General features: G+C 30.5%; 1 protein-coding gene across 2 annotated transcripts in view; it reads left to right on the top strand.

The window, feature by feature from the left end:
* LOC128394141 (uncharacterized) overlaps nt 1-21,076 on the top strand; it is a 55,164-nt gene that overhangs the window by 13,690 nt on the left and 20,398 nt on the right. The window contains exons 2-4 of one of the 2 annotated variants that reach the window (XM_053354406.1): nt 7,351-7,489; nt 7,554-7,672; nt 7,868-7,980. In XM_053354406.1, the coding sequence (XP_053210381.1) occupies nt 7,351-7,489; nt 7,554-7,672; nt 7,868-7,980 (371 nt within the window). The remainder of the gene's footprint in view (nt 1-7,350; nt 7,490-7,553; nt 7,673-7,867; nt 7,981-21,076) is intronic. The other variant, XM_053354407.1, reaches the window with a different exon arrangement.

Raw genomic sequence — 21,076 nt, 5'->3', positions numbered from 1 at the left:
TCCCTTTAAAATGTAATCATCGTGAAAAATTCATCAAAAAAAATCTTAGTTAACATCCATTAAAACTGTTCATTTCATTTAATACTTATTTTCATTTTCATTTCAAAAACCGCGCCAAAAAAATATCACTAAAAAATTCATCAAGAAAAATCACCCCTGAAACTTTGTCCCAGAGCGGACGGTTGTCCCAGAACAGGTCTTTATTTAACTACTAATCCATAATAACATTAACATCTAAGGTGACTGTCAATGTAAACTTAGATGGTCGACTTAGCATTTTTTGAATATGCACATTATAAAATGATCTTCAAACAAACTTTAATTCCACTAACAGCCTCAATGACCTTTTGATACAATAATTGAGTATCAGTCAAACTAATGTCGTTCAGGCTTCAAAACTCAAAATATCATATTAGTTATCAGAAAAAACGATAAAAGTAGCTGAATAGCCCAGTACTTTCTGAAAAATTCATCTTATCATGTATTCATTGATTTTACAGCCTTTTCATGATTTATTTTTAAACTTAACTTGATTGTTTATATTAAAACAATTTGATTTATATCAGAGTGTATGTATTGATAAATCAGTTTGTATTCATTTGATTTTCCAGAAGCATTCATTAATCATCATGATAGAGGTGAGTAAAATTACCAGAAACTTACCATCAACTCTGATATACTTAAATTGATATTAGATAAATGAATTATGAGCTGATTAGTTTTAATTGTGATTGATTTTGCTACTGTGGAGGTGGAAAAATTCAGAATCAACTTCTGGTTAATCTGGATGATTACCTGAGTAAAGATTTAGGATAATAATCTAATTGCGTGACTGATTGAAAATCTATGTGATCAATTAATCACAACACTCAGAAATAATCAACACCATCATTGATCTTATGAGAGACTTGCAATTGTTGAATTGACCTCAACACCCTGACATTCACACACCACAGAATCCCAACCAGAAATTCAACCTTTACGTGAGTTAACATTAACTGTAACTGATGAATTGAATTCACACAACTGATACATCAAATCATGAAACAATTGCATGTTGATTGAATCAGAATCATCATGAAGATGAGATTTTATCTCCGCGACTATTGAATTATAGTCTTAGAGTAAAGAGAGATGAAATTGTCCCACCGGTGATAGATAGTGATTAAAAGATGATACAAGTCAAAAAATCAACACCAGATCAAGAGATAGAGATTAAAATAACACAAGAAAACGGAAAACTAATGAGACACAATTTCCTGGTGCAATATGATACAATTTAACTCAGGTGATCATGACGTAGGTACATAAACACACATTGATAAAGGTGTTTATTTATATACCAGAATTCAAATATAAACTTAATTACCTTTAATTTAAACATAACAATCAGGGTGGATCTAGAAAATTTCAATGTTATGTTTATGATAATGAGAAAAATAAATTTATAAATAACAAGGTGAATGTTATTACCTGTGTACTTTGGTTCAATATCTGAACTTGATTACTTTTACTCATTCATTCATGTAGTATTTTTGATTAAAAGTTCAAATCTGCACCAGGAAATTGTGCAATAGTGAAAACTTATTCTGAACTTTTCTGAATCAGGTTATTGATTCTAGGAAATTATTAGTAAATTATAAAGGGCAATAATTATAAAATCTATCTAGATGATAGTTGGATTCCGAAATTTTATCCGATTATCAATACTCGTGAATTTAGATTTAAATTTTTACCCTGATGAAGAAAATTATTGAAAAAAAACATGCGATATATCGTAAGAGTTTTAAAATAATTCAATTTGAAAGTAAAGTGACTTTGGAAATTCATGAGCATGAATATTGCACTTGGAACTTTTAGTTTTATTGAAAATCTGAAAGTTGTACCTGAATATCACGTAACATGTTTAACGTTTATTTCTTCATGTATTCAGAGTCAACCCCTTGAACATCATGGGGCAGAGGTGGTGAGCATTGAGAGTTCACCATAATGATTAAAATAAATATTATATTAAACAATAACATCACCATGAACCAGGGTAAATTCATAGACGAGAAAATAATAGAACACAGAATAACTTTTTTTTTATATTTCTCTTTTTCTATTATAATGGATAACAGACATAAGACTGATTGTTGTTGAATGTGGTTTCGAATGAAAAATGAGTTCCAAACATTCAGAACTTTCCCCTGAAAATTTAATCTTAAAATTCAGCCAACACATTCCCTTACCTGCAGTGTATTACATGGTACATCTCAATGCCTTCATATCATCTGATCTTATCTTTGAATTGCCGATAACAATTATCATCTGATTGTTTCCAGAATTGAAAATTTGCTCATGTTAAATATTAAACGAAACAAATTCAATCGTTTTTGTTTCAATTCTGATTCACACTGTGAACACGATTGATTTTCAAGTTGAAAATGGATTAATGAATAATATGAATCTTCATTATTATCATGGAATCAGATGATTTTAAATTATTATTACTTTTTTTCTATCGAAAATCGCTCCTCAATGAATACTCAATAATAATCGCATTGAATATTATTTCATGATTTATTATAACTATTATTGTTTCCATATAATATTTATTACTTTCTTGTGATATAAATATCATGAAGTATTCTGGATTCTCATGAAAATACTTTGGAAAATAATTCGAAACTTTAAAACAAAAAAACTAATACTTTGTTTCAATGAAATATTAATCATCGATATCTTTTATTGCTCATTTCAATGGGTCTAAAAGTTTCAGAATTTACCTGATATTCAATGATAACTAAAAAAATGGGACATTATGTTGATCTAATGGAGATTCATGGTAACTGAATAAACTAATTGTCATCAAGAGATGTACTGAATTAGATCACAACTTGAGACGTTTATGTAGTAGATTTATGAAGAATGAAAATTTTGCAGGGAGAAAAGATGAGAATAGAATCAGAACTAATCTCTTTCAAGAACTTTTTGTTCCACCATCTTCAGAATTTTATTTTGTACATGGAAAAACCGATGATAATAAGATTAGAACTTTTTTTTCTCTTTTCTTCTTCTCATAAAGTTGTCATACAACGAATTCGTAACAACAGATGATAAGATTGTTACATTACCATGGAAAACTCGAGTTATTCTTATCATGATATATAGATAAGAATATGAGATTTTAATGACTTAGCATGTTCATCATCTGAATGAGTTCTGTGTAATATACCTGTTAAAACCATCTTTTACTTTTCGTCGAGTTGTTTTGCAGAAAAAAAAGTATTATCATTCTAACAATAATTCACCGATTCAGAAGTTATAATAATTTACTTAGGAATAAACTTAAGTTCTTGAAATTTTTCTGTACAATGTTACTAATAAATGGAAGATATTGTGAATTCGAAAGGTGAAGAAAAAATCAATTGAGAGAAAAGAGAAAAGGTTGGCAAAGAAAATAAGAGAAAAGTGAAAAATATATTTAGAACTTGTTCTAATAAATAATGTTATTGAAAAGATCAAGAACAGTTCGGTGAATCCTCTCATTTCTCAATATCCCACTGCCTCTTTTTCCCACTTATCACTCCCAATTAAACTCATTGAGCTAAATAAAGTGATGGGAGTGGGAAAAGATTCTCACTTTATCACTTTGTTTACTTGAGTAGAATTTTATCTCCATCCAATATAAAGAAGGCGAAAAAAAGTTCTAAACCATTTTTTATTACTCATGTAAATTCATAACAAATCACAATTCCACTCTTAATATCTTATCATCTACCTGAGAATACATGAAACTGTTTTTTTTCATGTGAATCAGTTATATACTTTAACGGATAACATGATGAAAAGATATGAACATGAAAAATGATATGAATGTTGAATGATAACAATCACATAGAAATTGATCCTGATGTTAATCATAATCACCATGTAAAGGTATCATGTTGATCAGAAAAGTTATTATTATTTTTTCTTTCGGGAAAAAAATTCCAAGAAGTTTTTATCGTATTGTTTTTTTTTCATGTAGATTAAGGGATTGTAAAGATAATTATTATTGCGATGATTAAATGACAGGTAAAGGTATTCAAAAGGTAAAGAAACGATTGATGAATCTACAGAATGGAAATATGATTCTCAAAGAGAGAAAGAGAGAGAGAGAAAAACTATTTCATGGTGCAAACGAAAATAGTTGCAAGAGAAAAATTCACGTTCTAAACCTCATCCATGAGCATGATGATAATATTCATGAATCTTTTCAGTAACTGGGAAAAAGCTATTACATGAATATTATTGTATTATTAATATATTTTCATGTTAACCTTGTAATATTTACCATTCCAAGTGAATTGGCAGATCTGAAAAAAAGACACCATGTTTTTTGTTGTGATATTTTACAGATTTTTGTGACATATGCAACAAACATGTGATTGACTGGGATTGTTTAGTATTGATTATTGATTACCAATTTCAATTTCAAAGCAATCAAAGTGCAATATGAAATAAGGAGCATTGGTAGTGAGAGGGTGAATAAAAAACTTCAAGGATTCATGGTAAATATACACAATCAACCATCATGATGATGATGATTATACTTGAAAGACATTGCCTCAGGTTATTTGCCTCTTTGTCAAAATGTTTGCAAGATTTTGCTTTCATCTTCATGTTACATTCACTTCATATAAATATTTTTTTATCATATATATTAATACACATATTATATTGTTACCTAGATATTTTATATATATTGAATGAATATCAACCCCACCCTTAAAACCAACATGGTAAATAAATGAACTGAATGACAACTATTCCTATGGGATAATTTTGTACCTTTTTGTACCTTTAGCTTTTGTTATTTTGATTCTGTTCATGATATATAATCATTTGCACCTAAATTCAGTTTATCAGTATGTTATCCTGTTGTGTGCCTGTCTGTGTGTACGTGTTACCTTAATATAATACAAATAATACCCAGGGTGTCAACCTGAATCAAAGTGTGAACACACCAGAGATAATGATGAAAACCAGAACCCAGAAAAAGGATCAACTTGTTTTTGCTTATCATCAATCATGATGGTGGGTTTCATGGTGTTTAATATCGTAATCTTTGCATAAGAATGGAAACTTTGATATTTCAATCAGTTTTTATCCATGTTACATATTATTATCATGGAATCATAATTTTCTTTGTGAATTTTTTTTTCTTTTAAACATACATAGCAAAAAAACTATCACATAATAGCAAATATCCCACCCCATCATCATCATCTTCCTCCTTCTATTAATAGTGTGATATTGGTGAGAGAGCAAAAAAAATCACCATGAAATTTGTAAACCGTGAATACGATTTATCAAAATACCACCTTAACTATTACTTGTCTATTGCATTATTGTTTATTATCATTGTTTGTTTATCTTTAAATTCAATCTTATCAGTTGATTGTAAACAATTTATCATTATTATTATTTTTCACTTTGATTACTCTGCTGGTTATCATGGCGGGGATACAATATTTACCTGTCAATCAAACTGAGACACAGAACTGATTCTAGTTTTCTAATTCATCTCTCCTATTTTTTCACCAACATTGTTTCAATGTCATTCCATTATTATCATGAAGAAATGGCAAACAAAATGATTTTAATTTTGTTCATTTCTTTTTCCCACCAACTATAACTAACCAGCATTTTCACCTCATCTCTTAACCCTTTTTCCACTTCTCAAATGTCATCTACAGTTTCATTTGAAACATTCAATGACAAGGTACATCTTATACAATAGATATTAGTTTGAATTGAGTTCTCAGTCGAAACCAATTAACCTTATTCAAGTCTTAATTCATTGTGAGAATTGGAAACTATTTTTCCAACTATTAGAATTACAGTTATATTAATAGAAAGAGAACAAAAAAGTTTTCAAAATGGTTGAGAACTTTTTCTTTCGTCATTATCATCATCATCATCATCATCATCATGAAGGTTACAATTTATCTTGTATTACTTTTACCATGATGATGATGATTTTCCAATGAAACTTTTCTCCTCTTCTTTTCTTGCATTTAATCATTATCATCATTCACAATTAAACCTCAAGAGGAGAGTCAACGAAGACTATTAAAAAGATGAGCATGAAGAGTAAAGAAAAAAAATTAAGTTAATCAAATCAAATAAACTGTCATTAACAGTCATGATTATAACAGTTAATTTTAAATGATAACTGTAACTAGATTAACTTTCATCTATCAAGTTGATAACAAGTAAAAGTAATTAATTTGTAGCCAATTAACAATTGTGCTCATTTGGTATTCAATTTGAAGGGAAACTTTAATTCGCTTGGAAATTGTTGATCAAAACTAAGTTGATAAGAAAGAGTTTCGAAAGATTTAGTAGAATTGGTCAAAAGTTTCGAGTTTTTGAACTATTTCTCCTTCGAAATTGTCAGATTGCTATTCTTTTCTCTCTGCAATATTATGAGAAATTGATTCATCATTATCATCTTCACGTATCATCATTTTGTCACGTTTATCATCACTTCACATTAGAGTGATTATGATGATTAAGATTTAACTTGAACAATTTATTAAAATGATTGACACATTTCTTAGAGGGATTAAGCTCATCTCTCTAATCTCTTGGTAATCTCTATTATTATCTGATGGAAATACTTAAATTTCTGGTACTTTGGGTTAAGTAAAGTTGATCACACTAATTGCCACAACTGAACCCAATTTATTGATGATATTAAAGTTTATCGACTTATAAAAGTGATCGAATTTAATTTGGATCAATTTGAATTAATTACGGTCAACTTGTAATAAATCATCAATTTAATGCTGACTAGTTGATATAATTTAATGGTCAAGGTGACCAATTATTAGATTTATGCTGACCAAGTGTAATACTTTCAACAATAAGAGTAAATCATAAAATGTTAATCATTCACAGTAATTTGATTGCATATATTAGGTGATAACTATCATGATCATCAATTAAACTTTGATAATCATGAATTAATCATTAACAATCATTTAATTCAGTCTAATGACAATAACCAACAATAATAATAATTAATCTACATCTTGGTCACTTGATTATAATCGAAAGCGAAAACAAACTTAATTAATTTTATATTGAACATAATAAAAAACTTTGAATTCATTAAATTGTCAATTCCAATTAAATGTCAACTAAATTATCGAGTTTTCAATATATTCAAGTAATAATTTTTTTGCATTTTTTTAAATGAATTAATGCTCATTAAGTGATTAAGTCAATTATGTTGGTGAAAATTGTTGAAATTGTTGATTATGCGAACAATTAAACTAATTATACAAAAATTACAATTGAATTTTCTCTCCTCATGAGATTCAGGATCAGATTGAAGCCTTGGAATGTTTAGAAAAATTATTGGATAAATTGGATAAGAATCAAATTGTTCTTGAAGTACTACCTGTTCTTGGTGAAATTAAACCAACCGATCCTGCCGTGGTTATGCCTATTGCTAGTAAGTAATAGAAACAATCTAAATTAAGGTTAATTGTTGCTAATTAATTGTTGACTTTCAACAGGAATGTATATGCGCCTGTTAACCGATCAAAAGTTTGGTATTGAAGAGGATATTTTGGCAATTAAAATAATGCCTGCGATGCTTCCTGTTGTTGTTAACCCAAATCTTGCTATTGATGAGGTAAATTAGCTTAATTAATTATTTACTATATAACAGAATAGTCAATTAATCATGATGGAAAAATGAAATTCTCAAGTTGCTGAGGAAAATGTTATCTCGATAACTTTGTAATAACTTTTTCTCTCGTTTTTTTCTTCATCATCATATTTTTCCTTCATTCTAATTTCATCCATTACATGGACTAAATTATCAAAGTTCAATTTTCTATCTGATCTATTACAAAAAATGCTAAATCAAATAACCAGGAACCAGAGAGATAAAATATTACCTGAGAAATCAAATACACAAATAAGCCCATCAGCTGAAAAGTGAGTCTTGTCAAATTATTATTAATTTTTTAATAATTCAAATCAGATTGATTATGATGGATAAATAAACAAATGTCAATCAAATATTTCATTCACATGTTTAACTCAATATTGAATATGTTTTCCCATGTGAATAACTTCAAGTTTCCAATCTAATTAAAATTAATTTCAAGTTTTAACCTTGATTTTTAATTGTGATTGAGGTGAACCATGTAAATCTAAAATTAGAATGGTGTAAACGAGACAATCTCAGAGGTAAACAAAACTTTAATCAATCAATTGTCTGAATATGTGAATAGTTTCAATCTAATTCTGTATTAACAATCAAATGAGGAAAAAAAGTTCAATGATCATCAATTGATAGTAAAGTTATTTTCATGTAATCAATACAATTGAGTTACATTTTAATGAGTAAATATTAATATTTCAGGAGTCCAATAATATTGAAAATTCATTCCGGAATCAAACTGAGAAAATTAAATTATTTCTTCAGATCAAAATTATGGTTAAAATTCAATTTGAGTGGAGGGAAAAGTTAATTTGCCTTTAATTGAATGATAATATTACATGAAAGATGAGGATAAATTGTCCTTTGTGATTCAATTCACTCAGGTACAATTATTATCATCAATGGCTCTGAACTTTTCCTACTTCTTCATGGTAAACTTATTTGAAATAACTTTTTGATCTGTTGAAATGTTATTACTAATATTTTATCATTATCATTATTATGAGAGTTATTGTATTATTACACATTGTATTGACATAATTGAACAAATGAATGGATGGAGTTAAGAGATGAAACATTTTCCCTTCTCCTCAGGATTCTGGCTTTTTGCTGAATGTTGAATTAAAGTCTTAAGAGTATGAGATGAGATTCTGGTGATAACATGATAAGATAATATTATCTATTATCAAGAAAACTCAACGAATCAGAGTCAACAATGTCTCATGTTCACTTCATATTACATTCTTTCGTTCACAAGTGAGTCTCTTTATCTCCTACTGTATCTATGGACATTGAAGGTAACACAGAAATGGAATCATTATCATCGTCACTATTAACAGAATTATTATTACCTCAGATGCTAAGTTTACAAAAATAGAAAGAAATAGAGAGAGAGAGAGAGAGAGAGAGAGAGAGAGAGAGAGAGAGAGAGAGAGAGAGAGAGGAAGAACATCATCTTCCACATTCGATTGAACTTCATTGGTGAACAAAGTATAAAGTTCATTGGTAAAGTGAAAGGCACGTAACAGATGACGAGGAAGATGAGAGAAAATAGAAAAGAACAATTTTTGGGAAGTTAATTTGTTAGATTGGGCCACATGAAGGTTACACTTTCTACCCAATCTATTGGATTGGAGGAGGAAAAGAATCAGATGATGAAAGATGAGAAATAAAGATCACGGTGTTTTTAATGATGTTACTCTTTCAATTGAGTTTATCCCTTCTCTCTCCCTCCCTCTCTTCCTCTCTTCCTTTTTCCACCCTCGTCCTTTTTTCTCACCCCAAACTCTGCATCTTCAGTAGATTAATGAGATTTCATCCCTTTACTCTCCCATCCTAATCATTATTTCATTAGAGTAAAATTCATCCCTTGTCCTCATCTCTCTTATCGTCTCTACCTTACTTATCACCAACTGAACATCTTTCCTTTTCTATTTACTGATTAAGCTGATCATTTATGAACTTTCTGTTTTTCACCAAGCTCTGAAGCTCGTTCTGATTTTCACCTTGATCTAAATGTGATCTCACAGTTAATCATTATTTCATTATCAGTCTAGAGCGTTAATGATTTATTAAGAGTAATTATGAAATGTGATCATCATGAAAGGAGTAACTGTATCAACCCCCCCCCATATCCTTGGCGATATGTGAGTTGAAATTTAGTTAGTGATTTACATGATGATTACATTATCAAATGCTAATTGCTGAAAATTTCTCAATGAAATTAAATCAAAAACAGAAAATGATAAATAAGAAAATAATTGGATAAAATCAAATCAAATTGGTTCCATGAACAGTGAAACCCAACAAATCATCACAATTACAATTTTCAATCATCAAATTAAACATAAAATTAAATTTTTTTCCCGCTTGTTGATTGAACATTGAAAAAGCCAATCTTGGAAACTAATCAGTGTCATTAAATCATTTCAGGGCAAACCATTCAAATATGTGTAATGTAAAGAAGAAATTGGAGAAAGAAAATCAAAGGGATATTAATTCCTCTTTCTCTTTCCTTTGATTTGATTCTCTTCCTTTCTCTTTCATTTCTCTTTTTTGCTTAATTTTTTCTTCTCTCCTACTTTTCCCCTACATTTAATTTTCTTAATTAATTAATTGTTGTAAATTTTGGATGGCGCTTATTGTGGTTGTTTTGTAAACAACATTTGATTTAATTGTTGATTGTTGATTAACAACAATGATCATTTTTATTAATTGATTTCATTGTTGATGATGATGGTAAACAACAACAACAACAACAAGGTCAATCAATCATTAGCTTTTGATGGTGATGGTTCAACTAATTAATATGTTTGATTTTAATTTAATTTAATAAAGTTAATTTGTATTTAATTTTAAATCAAGTTGATTTAGTTAATTAATTTAATTTCAGGTAACGATTTGGTTTATTTCCAAGGAAGTGAATTAATTTGGAATTCATATTTGAGAAATTAAACTAATCGTTTCCATTGCTGAATTTCTGGCTGTTACTCTTGCTGCTGCTGTCCCACCTTATAAGTCGACAGGATTATCATCTGTCGGTGATAATCTTTTGCTGTTACCTGTTACTTTTGTTCATTCCTGTTTACTGGATTTTCTCTACTGGTTACTTTTATTAATAAAGGAATCAGTAGATTAATTGAAGGTAAACGGGTTGAATCATTAGTTAACCATGGCTGATGATCAATTTGATCAAGATGAATCGATCTCATCTCCCGCTGAACAATACTACTACCGGAAACCAATTTATCGACCACGATTAAAGATCTTTACTGGCTTGAAACCCAATGTTTCAATTGAAAATTGGATTAAACTCTTCGAGTCTGCTGGTGTCCGATACAATTGGTCCGAAGACGAAATGCTGGATCTCCTTAGTGAGTATCTTGATGAAGATCCTCTAGACTTTTACCTTTGTGAGAGAGATACTTCATCATGGTCTGAAATGAAAATGAAACTGATCAATCGCTTTGGTATCAAGACTGTTGAGCCAATACTCGAATTTCTCCACCTAAAGTTCGATCAATGTAAGGATGTCGTTGACTACTTCGAATCGAAACGACGATTGGCCAATAAAGCTGGTGTCTCTGAAGATCACGCTGTCACCATCATGATTGATAATCTAACAGGTAGATTACATGATTGTTTTCTTGGACACCGTGTTAAAACTTATGACCAGTTTTTCACAATCGCTAAAACTGCTGAGAGTCAACTCGCTAGAGGCAATCGTAGCTACTCCAACCAACAAGGTAGTGGTCATGTGAACACTCATCGTCCCAATCACCAAGGTAAACCTCGAGGGAATGATAAGAGATCATTTAACAACCATCAACGAGGTCAAGGCCAAAACACCGATAAACCTTTCGTCAAACGTCTGCCAAAAAGCTCTTGCTGGACTTGTATCAATAATGGTAAACCCGATCAGTACCATTGGTCCGAAGATTGTCCAATAAAGAAAGGAAAACAAACCAAGGTCAACTTCGTTCGAGCTGATGATTCCAATACCAATTCCGCTGATTCCTCCCAACACCAAAATAATTTAAATTAATTGGGAGACTTGAAAACAAACCCTCTCACCTCCTTATTCCTGGTTTAATCAATGCTGATCCAATCTCTGTACTCTATGACCCAGGCTCTAACATCACTTTAATTAATAAATCAATTGTTGATCAATTGAATCTTAAATCAATTCAATTTAATGGTTCAAGTTTTTCAACTATGACTGGGGAAGGGGAAATTTCAAGTCTCGCCAAATTTAATTTAACCATTGGATCATTTACTCACCTTATTTTTGCTTACGTCACCAACCTACTCTGTGTTGATCTTCTGCTGGGATTGGACTTAATTTGGAAGTTCAATCTTAAGTGTGACGCTGATTACCAAATCAAACAAACTCTTGCTGCTCCTGTTGAACCAACAACCATCAAACTGATTCCTCTACCGCTGAAGCTGAATGATAACTTTTATTTGGACCTAAAAACCAAATTAGTTGCTGCTGATCAGGTACATGCTGATAGTATCAATCCCGCTATGCTGAAGCTGCTGACAAAATACAAAGGGGTATTTGCTGAAGGGAAATTCGACATGGGTCAATTAAAGGATGTCGAATGTATCGTCGAATTGATACTGAAATTCCATCAATTCGAAACCTTATCGTACTTTACGTGAAGATCGAATTGTCGCTGAAGTTAAATCTCTGCTGGAAGCAAAGTTGATCCGTCCATCTCACTCATCTTATGCTTCACCTGTTACGTTGGCCTTCAAGAGGAAGACAACGATAAACCTGCTTCTGCATCGACTATCGTAAACTCAACGATAAGATGCTCGCTGATAAATATCCGATGCCAAGGATTGAGGACATTATTGATTCCCTCTACGGGAGTAAGTTCTTTAGTGTCTTCGATATTAGGTCCGGATTTTGGCACATAAAAGTCAGAGAGAAGGACATTCATAAGACCGCCTTTGTCACTCAACATGGTCATTATGAATGGCTGGTTATGCCGTTTGGATTGAAAAACGCTCCTGCCATCTTTCAAAGGTCAATCCGTAACATCCTGGAGAAACACCAACTGACTAAGTTTTGTCACAATTATATTGATGACATTATTGTTTTCTCTCCATCTCTCCAAATTCATCTCGACCATCTCTCTCAACTTTTCTCTGCTGTTGCTGCTGAAAACATAAAATTGAACTTTGAAAAATCAAAATTGTTCCAGACTAATGTGAATTATCTTGGTCATAATTTATCTCAAGACTCGATCAAACCTCTCCATTCGAACATTGATTCAATTCTGAATCTCAAACCACCCAAAAATGTATCAGAGGTTCGACGATTCTTGGGCAAGGTAAATTATAACCGGAAATTCATCAAAAACATCACAAAGATTCTGGACCCAATTCATCATCTGCTGAAAAAGGATACAAAGTTCAATTGGACTGCTGAATGTCAAGGATCATTTGATCAAATCAAATCCTTGTTCACCTCTGATCCCGTGCTAAAAATGTTTAACCCAAATGCTGTGCTGATCCTAGAAACCGATGCTAGTCGAATTGGTCTAGGTGCTGTTCTGAAACAACCGGATGAGAACAATAAACTACACCCGATTGGATACTTTTCCAAAAAGTTAACAGTTCATCAAGTTAACTATCCTGTTACTCATCTCGAGTGTCTCGCTATTGTTGAAGCTGTCAAGTTCTGGCACCACTATTTATATGATCGCAAATTTACCGTCATCACAGATCATATCGCTCTTAAGGCAATTCACAAGATTAAAGAGCCAAATAGTCGGTTATTTACCTGGTCATTTTTCCTCTCAATATGACTTTGAGGTCAAGTATCGTCCTGGTAAAGAGAACGAAGCTGATTATCTCTCAAGAGATCCTGTTGCTGCTGATCCGGTGGATTATCCATTCAAATTGGTGAATTTCATCACTGCTGAAGAAATAAAAGCTGAACAATCCAAAATCAATGACATTGATTCAAAACTTGCTGATGAAACCGGAATCTGTTATAAAACTGACAAAAATGGAAACAGGAAGATAATTTTACCTTTGTCCTTAAGGTATAAACTGATGGACGCTGTTCACCAACAATTTGGTCATGTTGGTATTCGAAAAATGATAACCATCATAAGCTGGAAATACACATGGACGAAATTAACCGAGGATGTGATTAATTTTGTTAAAAACTGTAATCCATGTCAATTGGGTAAAACAAGAAGGTCGAAACTAATTGCTGAAATGGGACACTTTGGTCCTGCTGAACGACCATTCCAAATAATTGCTATCGATACTATCTGTGGGCTGGATCGGTATGGATCCAAGAAACGCTACATCCATTTTGCTGTTGACCATTTTACTAGATTTGTCTGGGCTATTGCCTCGAATCACCAAACTGCTGCTGAATTTATATCACTGATTAATAAAGTGATCGCTGATGGTAAACCTGATACATTGCTAGCTGATAAATACACTGCTATAACATCAAATGAATTCGCTGAATATTTGGACCAGATGAAGATTAATATTACTTTCATTCCCAAATCATCACCCCAAAGTAATGGACTTTGTGAGCGTGTTGGAAACACAATAATCGATAGGATCAGAATCAAGATGATCTCCAACAACTATCGATATGGCTGGGTCAAGTACTTGCAACGTACAATCTTCGAGTACAATCATACTCCTCATGCTGTCACCAAATTTACTCCATTTTATCTGTTTAATGGAAGTAAACCCGAAAACTGTGATGATATTGAATTCCCTGAATTAGATGAAGCTCGAACTCAAGCTTTCAGAAATTCATTGGATAATCATCAAGCTAATGCTGATCTTTTTAATCATAAACACGATGATTATAAATTCACTGATAATGAGATTGTTTACGTTAAAAATCTTGCTGGGATCAATAAGAGGAAATTAGATCCAAATAGCTTTGGACCATATAGAGTCGCTGGAAAAATTGCTGATAACGTTTACAACATCGCCATCTCGGAATCACCTCTCAGAATTGAACAGGTTCATTCCAAGCATCTCATTCCAATCAACAAGCTGAAGAGAACCGCTGAACAACCAAATTGTCTCTCCATCTCCGTTTGTTTAATCATAGGGTGGGGTGTAATGTAAAGAAGAAATTGGAGAAAGAAAATCAAAGGATATTAATTCCTCTTCTTTTCTCTTTCTTTGATTTGATTCCTCTTTCCTTTCTTCATTTCTCTTCTTTTGCTTAATTTTTCTCTTCTCTGCCTCCTACTTTTCCCCTACATTTAATTTTCTTAATTAATTAATTGTTGTAAATTTTGGATGGCGCTTATTGTTGTGGTTGTTTTGTAAACATTTGATTTAATTGTTGATTGTTGATTAACAACAATGATCATTTTTATTAATTGATTTCATTGTTGATGATGATGGTAAACAACAACAACAACAACAACAAGGTCAATCAATCATTAGCTTTTGATGGTGAAGGTTCAACTAATTAATATGTTTGATTTTAATTTAATTTAATAAAGTTAATTTGTATTTAATTTTAAATCAAGTTGATTTAGTTAATTAATTTAATTTCAGGTAACGATTTGGTTTATTTCCAAGGAAGTGAATTAATTTGGAATTCATATTTGAGAAATTAAACTAATCGTTTCCATTGCTGAATTTCTGGCTGTTACTCTTGCTGCTGCTGTCCCACCTTATATGATTACAAATTAGAAATGAAACAATAATTAAATCAAGTTGCTCGTTAATAGAGTCAACTGATTGTTAATCAATTCTACTACAGTTAGTTAGCTAATCATATAATTTATTTTCATCACGTTCATTTTTTTTCATTTGCAATTTCAAGTTAAAACTTCATAAATAAACATTTACTGATAATCATAATCATCAATTAATTGTATCTTACAATCAACAAAAAAAATGACCAAACAGTAAATCAGGAATGAGTTTCAATTGGATTATCTAATCAAGCTGATTAGAAGTGATAATTGTCAAGAATTGTCATCAATTTGATCGGTCAATTGATTGATTTGTATTCACCTTGATTATAATTAATGTCAAAATTGTTGACATCAATTAAATGAATAGTAGGATTGTTATTATCTTGATATTAATTGTTGATTTCGGTTAACCGTTTTTTTGATTGAGATATTGTCATTGCTTATTGGACACTATCATCCTACTCATCATAATTGTTTCGGTTGTTATTATCATTATGATGACATTTATTATTAGCCTTTGTGTCCTGAATAAATCAAAATCATTGTCTTTTCATCCCATTGACCACAAGAATCATTTTATACAAGATTGGAAAAGAGAAGAGAAAAAAGTTCTAACAAAGAAAATGTTATTTCCTCAGGTTCACTTATCATGAATGAGAATCCATATCTTTAGTTAAGGTAAATGTTGACAACTTGTGACAATAAATAATGAGATGATTGTGTTGATACGATTATGATCATAATCGAAACCGTTTCACTTTCTTAATAACAATCAAGCTCATAATTATCGATTATACTGTTAGTTGAAACTGAGAGGCATTAATAATAATTTTAAATGTTGAATCCAATTTGATTCAATCTTTTTCAAGGTAACTATGAGCTTCCATTAGTTTGCGGTTTTGATTAAATTAGTTTAATGCAATTAAAGGATTTTGGTTCGTTGATAATGGTTTTAAATAGTTAGTCTCAAATATGATAATGATAATTGCTTACAATTAACTAGGTTAATGAGTCAACTGGAGTTAAGACTTTCTGGTTTACTCTCAAATCACCTGATTATATTTTAGTGTATTTTTATTTATCTTTAAGGTAATCAGCTTAACTAAGTTCCCTACCATTAAGATGATCGCATTGAGACTTAATCATTTTACCTTTAATAATTAGTTAATTAAATAGCAAATTGTGCTTTTCTCTTATATTTTTTGGCATCTTTCATGAGGGTTAATTGTTATGTGTTTTCAGATTCTTCACAACAATCAGACTATTTGCTTGTAAGTTTCAATTGACCACTAAGAGATGTGACTGTCCACAACTGAGCTCGTTAGATATGAAACAATAGCCAAAAGTGAAAAGTTTTTAGAAATAACATTTCCTGTATACAGATAAATCATGGGCTGAATAAATTGAACAGGAATTATTATTAATACTATTAGTATTAATATATATATATGGATGTATATTTAATATATCTCAAGGCCTCAGGGTATTTATATTTGCTTTTCATGGAAAGAAACAAGACCAATCATAAAGTTAACATGGTGATGAAGATAAAAACTCAAAAAGTTCTGGTTTCTAGAACTAAGCACGAAAAGACAAAAACCTTATTCAGCTGGAAAATATTATTTCCATTATTTTTATTCTCTCTTCATCTTCATCTTTCTTTCACAAGAGTAAATATTGGATGTAATACTAACAATTTCAATCCAATTGTTATCATGACTTTGATACTCGGGTCAATAAGTTTCGGAAACTCAGAAATAAAACTAATCAAAATGTTCCAATTTTCTTCTCGCCATGATTAACACTTCAAGATTAGCTAAATATTATTAATAATACACTGTACAATGTACTATTAATAATATAATCTAATGTCCACATCTTTTGATTTAGACTGGGCCTCACTTTTTAGCTCTGTGTTAATGTCCAGCCTCGTCAGAATGCTGAACTATCTACGATTCTGGTTTCTCATTAAAAATTAATCCACTTTCATAAATTCAGATTCATACAGTATGTACAACATGATGAACATGATAAATAATTGATAACAATTGTATTACATTCAAATTCCCTCGATAACTTTAGACCTTGAACTTGGAAACAAGACTTAGTCTGTAGACTGATATCTCAATATTTCCTAATGATGAAGGTCAATTCCGATTAAATTAATATTTCGAAAGACATTCAATGGTCAAGTATTAGTTTCACCTCTGATTTTCCTTGAATATACTGAGAATATATTTACTTAAATATAATCAAATTATCGATGTTATTATTTGATTGTGAATCGATGAATGGAGCAAGAAAAAGGGATTGCAAGTATTTCCGGGAAGAGCAAAATTTTTACTACTCTGACAGATACTCATTTCCTGTTTGCACAGGCAAACAAAAAACGGAAGTTAATCTAAGAAACTAAAAACAAACATTCAACATGATATTCAAGATTCAATTCCATGCAAAGTTAATTGCTAATAAAATTGAAAGCTTCATAATGTAATCATATACCTGTAATACTATGAGTCTTTTGTGAGATTATCAGATAACAATAATCATGGATGAAAATTTATCAACTCAAATATTGACCATTGGTCAAGATATCACTTAGATTCATGACTATTTGAAATGTGATTTCATGAATCGTTTTAGATTAAATTTCAGCTCAATATCCACTCATATATCCATTTCTTTGATGAAAATCATCATGTTTATATTCAAAGGCAATTCTTGAAAAGTTTTCAGAGATGATTTTTACTCTTGATACACTTGAATACCTTTTGAATAATATTTTACAGAATTGAGATCAAGTATAACTGTTGAGTTTTAAACTGATTTTTTTTCATTCCCATGTAAGTTTAAAAATCTTGATTCCGATAATAAAATTTTTATCTTTTTCTTATTCAATTCAATCAATTTCAAGTTTATTTGGTCAACTTTATATAATATCTTTGGCTATTTAATCAGCTCTCCAACAATCAAATTTAATCAAAGTGAATTGTAAACCTACACAAATGATTGAAATCATTGATCAGAGTCTGAAATAGTAACAAAAACAGACTAAGTCTTCATGGGGAGTTTTTATTTTCATTGAAATGAATCAAGGTTTTATCATCAATTTTACATTTTCCTCTCTACATGAAGTTTCATGATAAAAAACCTGAATATACATTCATCTCCTGCTCATCAGCATTTTGTTACCTAAAGTTACATGGTATCTCATTTTTTTCTTTCAAAAAAAAAACTCGATTCTTCCCTTGCCTTGCATTTGAAGCTCATGATACAGATAACAGATTGAGATTCTCTATCCTTCAATTGTTTCATGATAATCTGTTCATACTTCTGAACTTTTTATCCATATTTCAAGTATTTTAAAAATCATTTAAAATGAAACTTAGTCAAAATCGATTTCGTTTGAACATATGTATGAATGATGATGAAAAAGTCTCTAGTGAAAAGTGAAAACTAGATTCGGTTGCAACATCGAACTGGTAGAAAAAGAAAACCTTACTAATGTTTTATCCATAAAATCGACCATTTTGAAAATCTTTCTCACTCCAATAATGAAGAGATTTATGTGAGAAAAACATTTTCACCTTGATAAACATTATGTTTCTATCCGTTGGAATTGATTTTTATCTCTTCTTATCATTAGCATCATGAGAGAAATCAAATAAAAGTAAGAAAATGAAGGGAAGAGAGAGAGAGAGAGAGAGGAAAAAGTTCCTAATGATAACAGAAAATACAAAAATACCTCAAGCTATTCAATTGAAGAAGATGTTAATATAATATCAATAACTCTCACCATTTGCAATACTTTCCTTCACCTTTAAGAATTCAGTAAAGTTCAATCTAAATAAAATATCCACCGGTGATAAAAGACATAAAACCCTATGAATTTTGCTCATCTGAATCTCTTCTTAAAAATCATTATCAATTCTAATGCATATCAATTTGTACCCAAAGTTATGAGTTGATGTTACATGATAGACGGTGAAAAAAGTGAACTGGGAGTGAAAATAAGATTGAGATATATTCTAAAAGTGTTATTATTACATATGTTTCAATATCTTTGGAAGCAAAAATGACATATTATCATACATGTATCACTGAACCATTACTTTTACTCTGTGGGTTTTTTCAGGTTTACCTTTTTGTTTCATATCATGTCAGAGATGACTTTTCACCCATTGAGTATATGAAGATAAAGATGAGTTCTGGTGAACTTTTTGTACCCAGATAATTCAGATTTATGGTTCTACCATTGATAAATAACTTGATAATGATTATCAGACTATGGAGAGGGAAAGTTGGAACATTATTCAAAGTCTATCATGAAACTTTAGGATTGAGATAAAAATAGAAGCAAGAAAATGAGAAAAATACAAAACTTACTTAATGTAAAAATCTTAACTTGATGGAAATATCAACATGATGATGACTTTTTGTTTTAATATTATCATGATGAAGATAAAGATGATGATAAGAATCATCATCATCATCATTGTTTTTATCTAAATTCTGATTAGTTATATGTTGACATTTCATTTCAATTTCGATTTAGAATTTTTTTTTCTATTCTCTTTCCTTTTTCATCATCTTGAAATCTCATGAATTTTGTGTTCTCATCACCATGTAAATAGAAACTTTCATCATGTTTACAGGGAATAAAAAAAGGTAAAACAATCCATCAGAGATTATGTCAGCATCAGAATCTTATGTTACCCTGTTTTTTTCACATCGAATGATATTTGATCTTATGAGATCGAAATGAAGTGAAGTACATAAGTTGATCGAGAAGGTGATAAAAAGGTCAGATAATTTTGCATCCTTTTCTCTTACAACCAATTTTAGAACGATAATAATAGTCAAGACAACAAGTTCTAAAAAGAGTTGGACAAGTTAAACATGTATTTCGATAAGTTTTACGAGGCTTAGTATTTAAACTCTCGATCATGTTACAAGCTAAGTCAATATTCGTAAGTTTTTTTTGCTCTAGAAAACTTTTCAAGCTCTAATTTCATTCTCACGTTGATCACGAAAATAATCAACATGATCAACTGTACATGTAATCCTCACACCCACCGACTACTCAAGGTGAACAGGTAAACAACAAGAGACACATACAGTCAGATAAATCAATTGTTTTCTTTCACCTTGATTATCCAACTCACGATTCTGATTGATGTGATGAGTTCAATTGAAAATAAAGTTGTGATTTATGGGATTTTCAGCATCATGCTTATTGTTTAACGTTTTCTGGAAAACAATCATCAACTAGAAGTGTTGATGATGATGACAATATTTTGCTTATTTTCTTATTCCTCTTTTGTTGTTCATCATTATCCAGTTTTTGTTTTCTTTTTCGTGTTGAATTTCCTTGGATAAAATTGCATGTTTACTTTTTGCATCCTCATCATTTGATGATCTATCGATGATTATGATAGAAGAAAATGAGAAAAGAAATGAACCATTATGTTAATACTTTAGAATCTTTTATCATCATCCTCGTTGTCTCTTTATTTTCTATTCTCTTTTTCTCTAAAATTCTGTCTATCTATTAGATAACAATTCTCTCTTTCTCTGTTCAATAAAAACTGAACACATTGATTATCTTATTACGAGGTTGCAAGTGAAAGTAATTTTCATTGGATTCAACATCTACTCT

Source organism: Panonychus citri, unplaced genomic scaffold, assembly GCF_014898815.1.
Source record: "Panonychus citri isolate SS breed McGregor unplaced genomic scaffold, ASM1489881v1 Contig00139, whole genome shotgun sequence".
In the NCBI taxonomy this organism is placed as follows: Eukaryota; Metazoa; Arthropoda; class Arachnida; order Trombidiformes; family Tetranychidae; genus Panonychus; species Panonychus citri.
The sequence above is the reverse complement of the archived record's forward strand: the minus strand, read 5'-3'. Positions and strand labels throughout refer to the sequence as shown.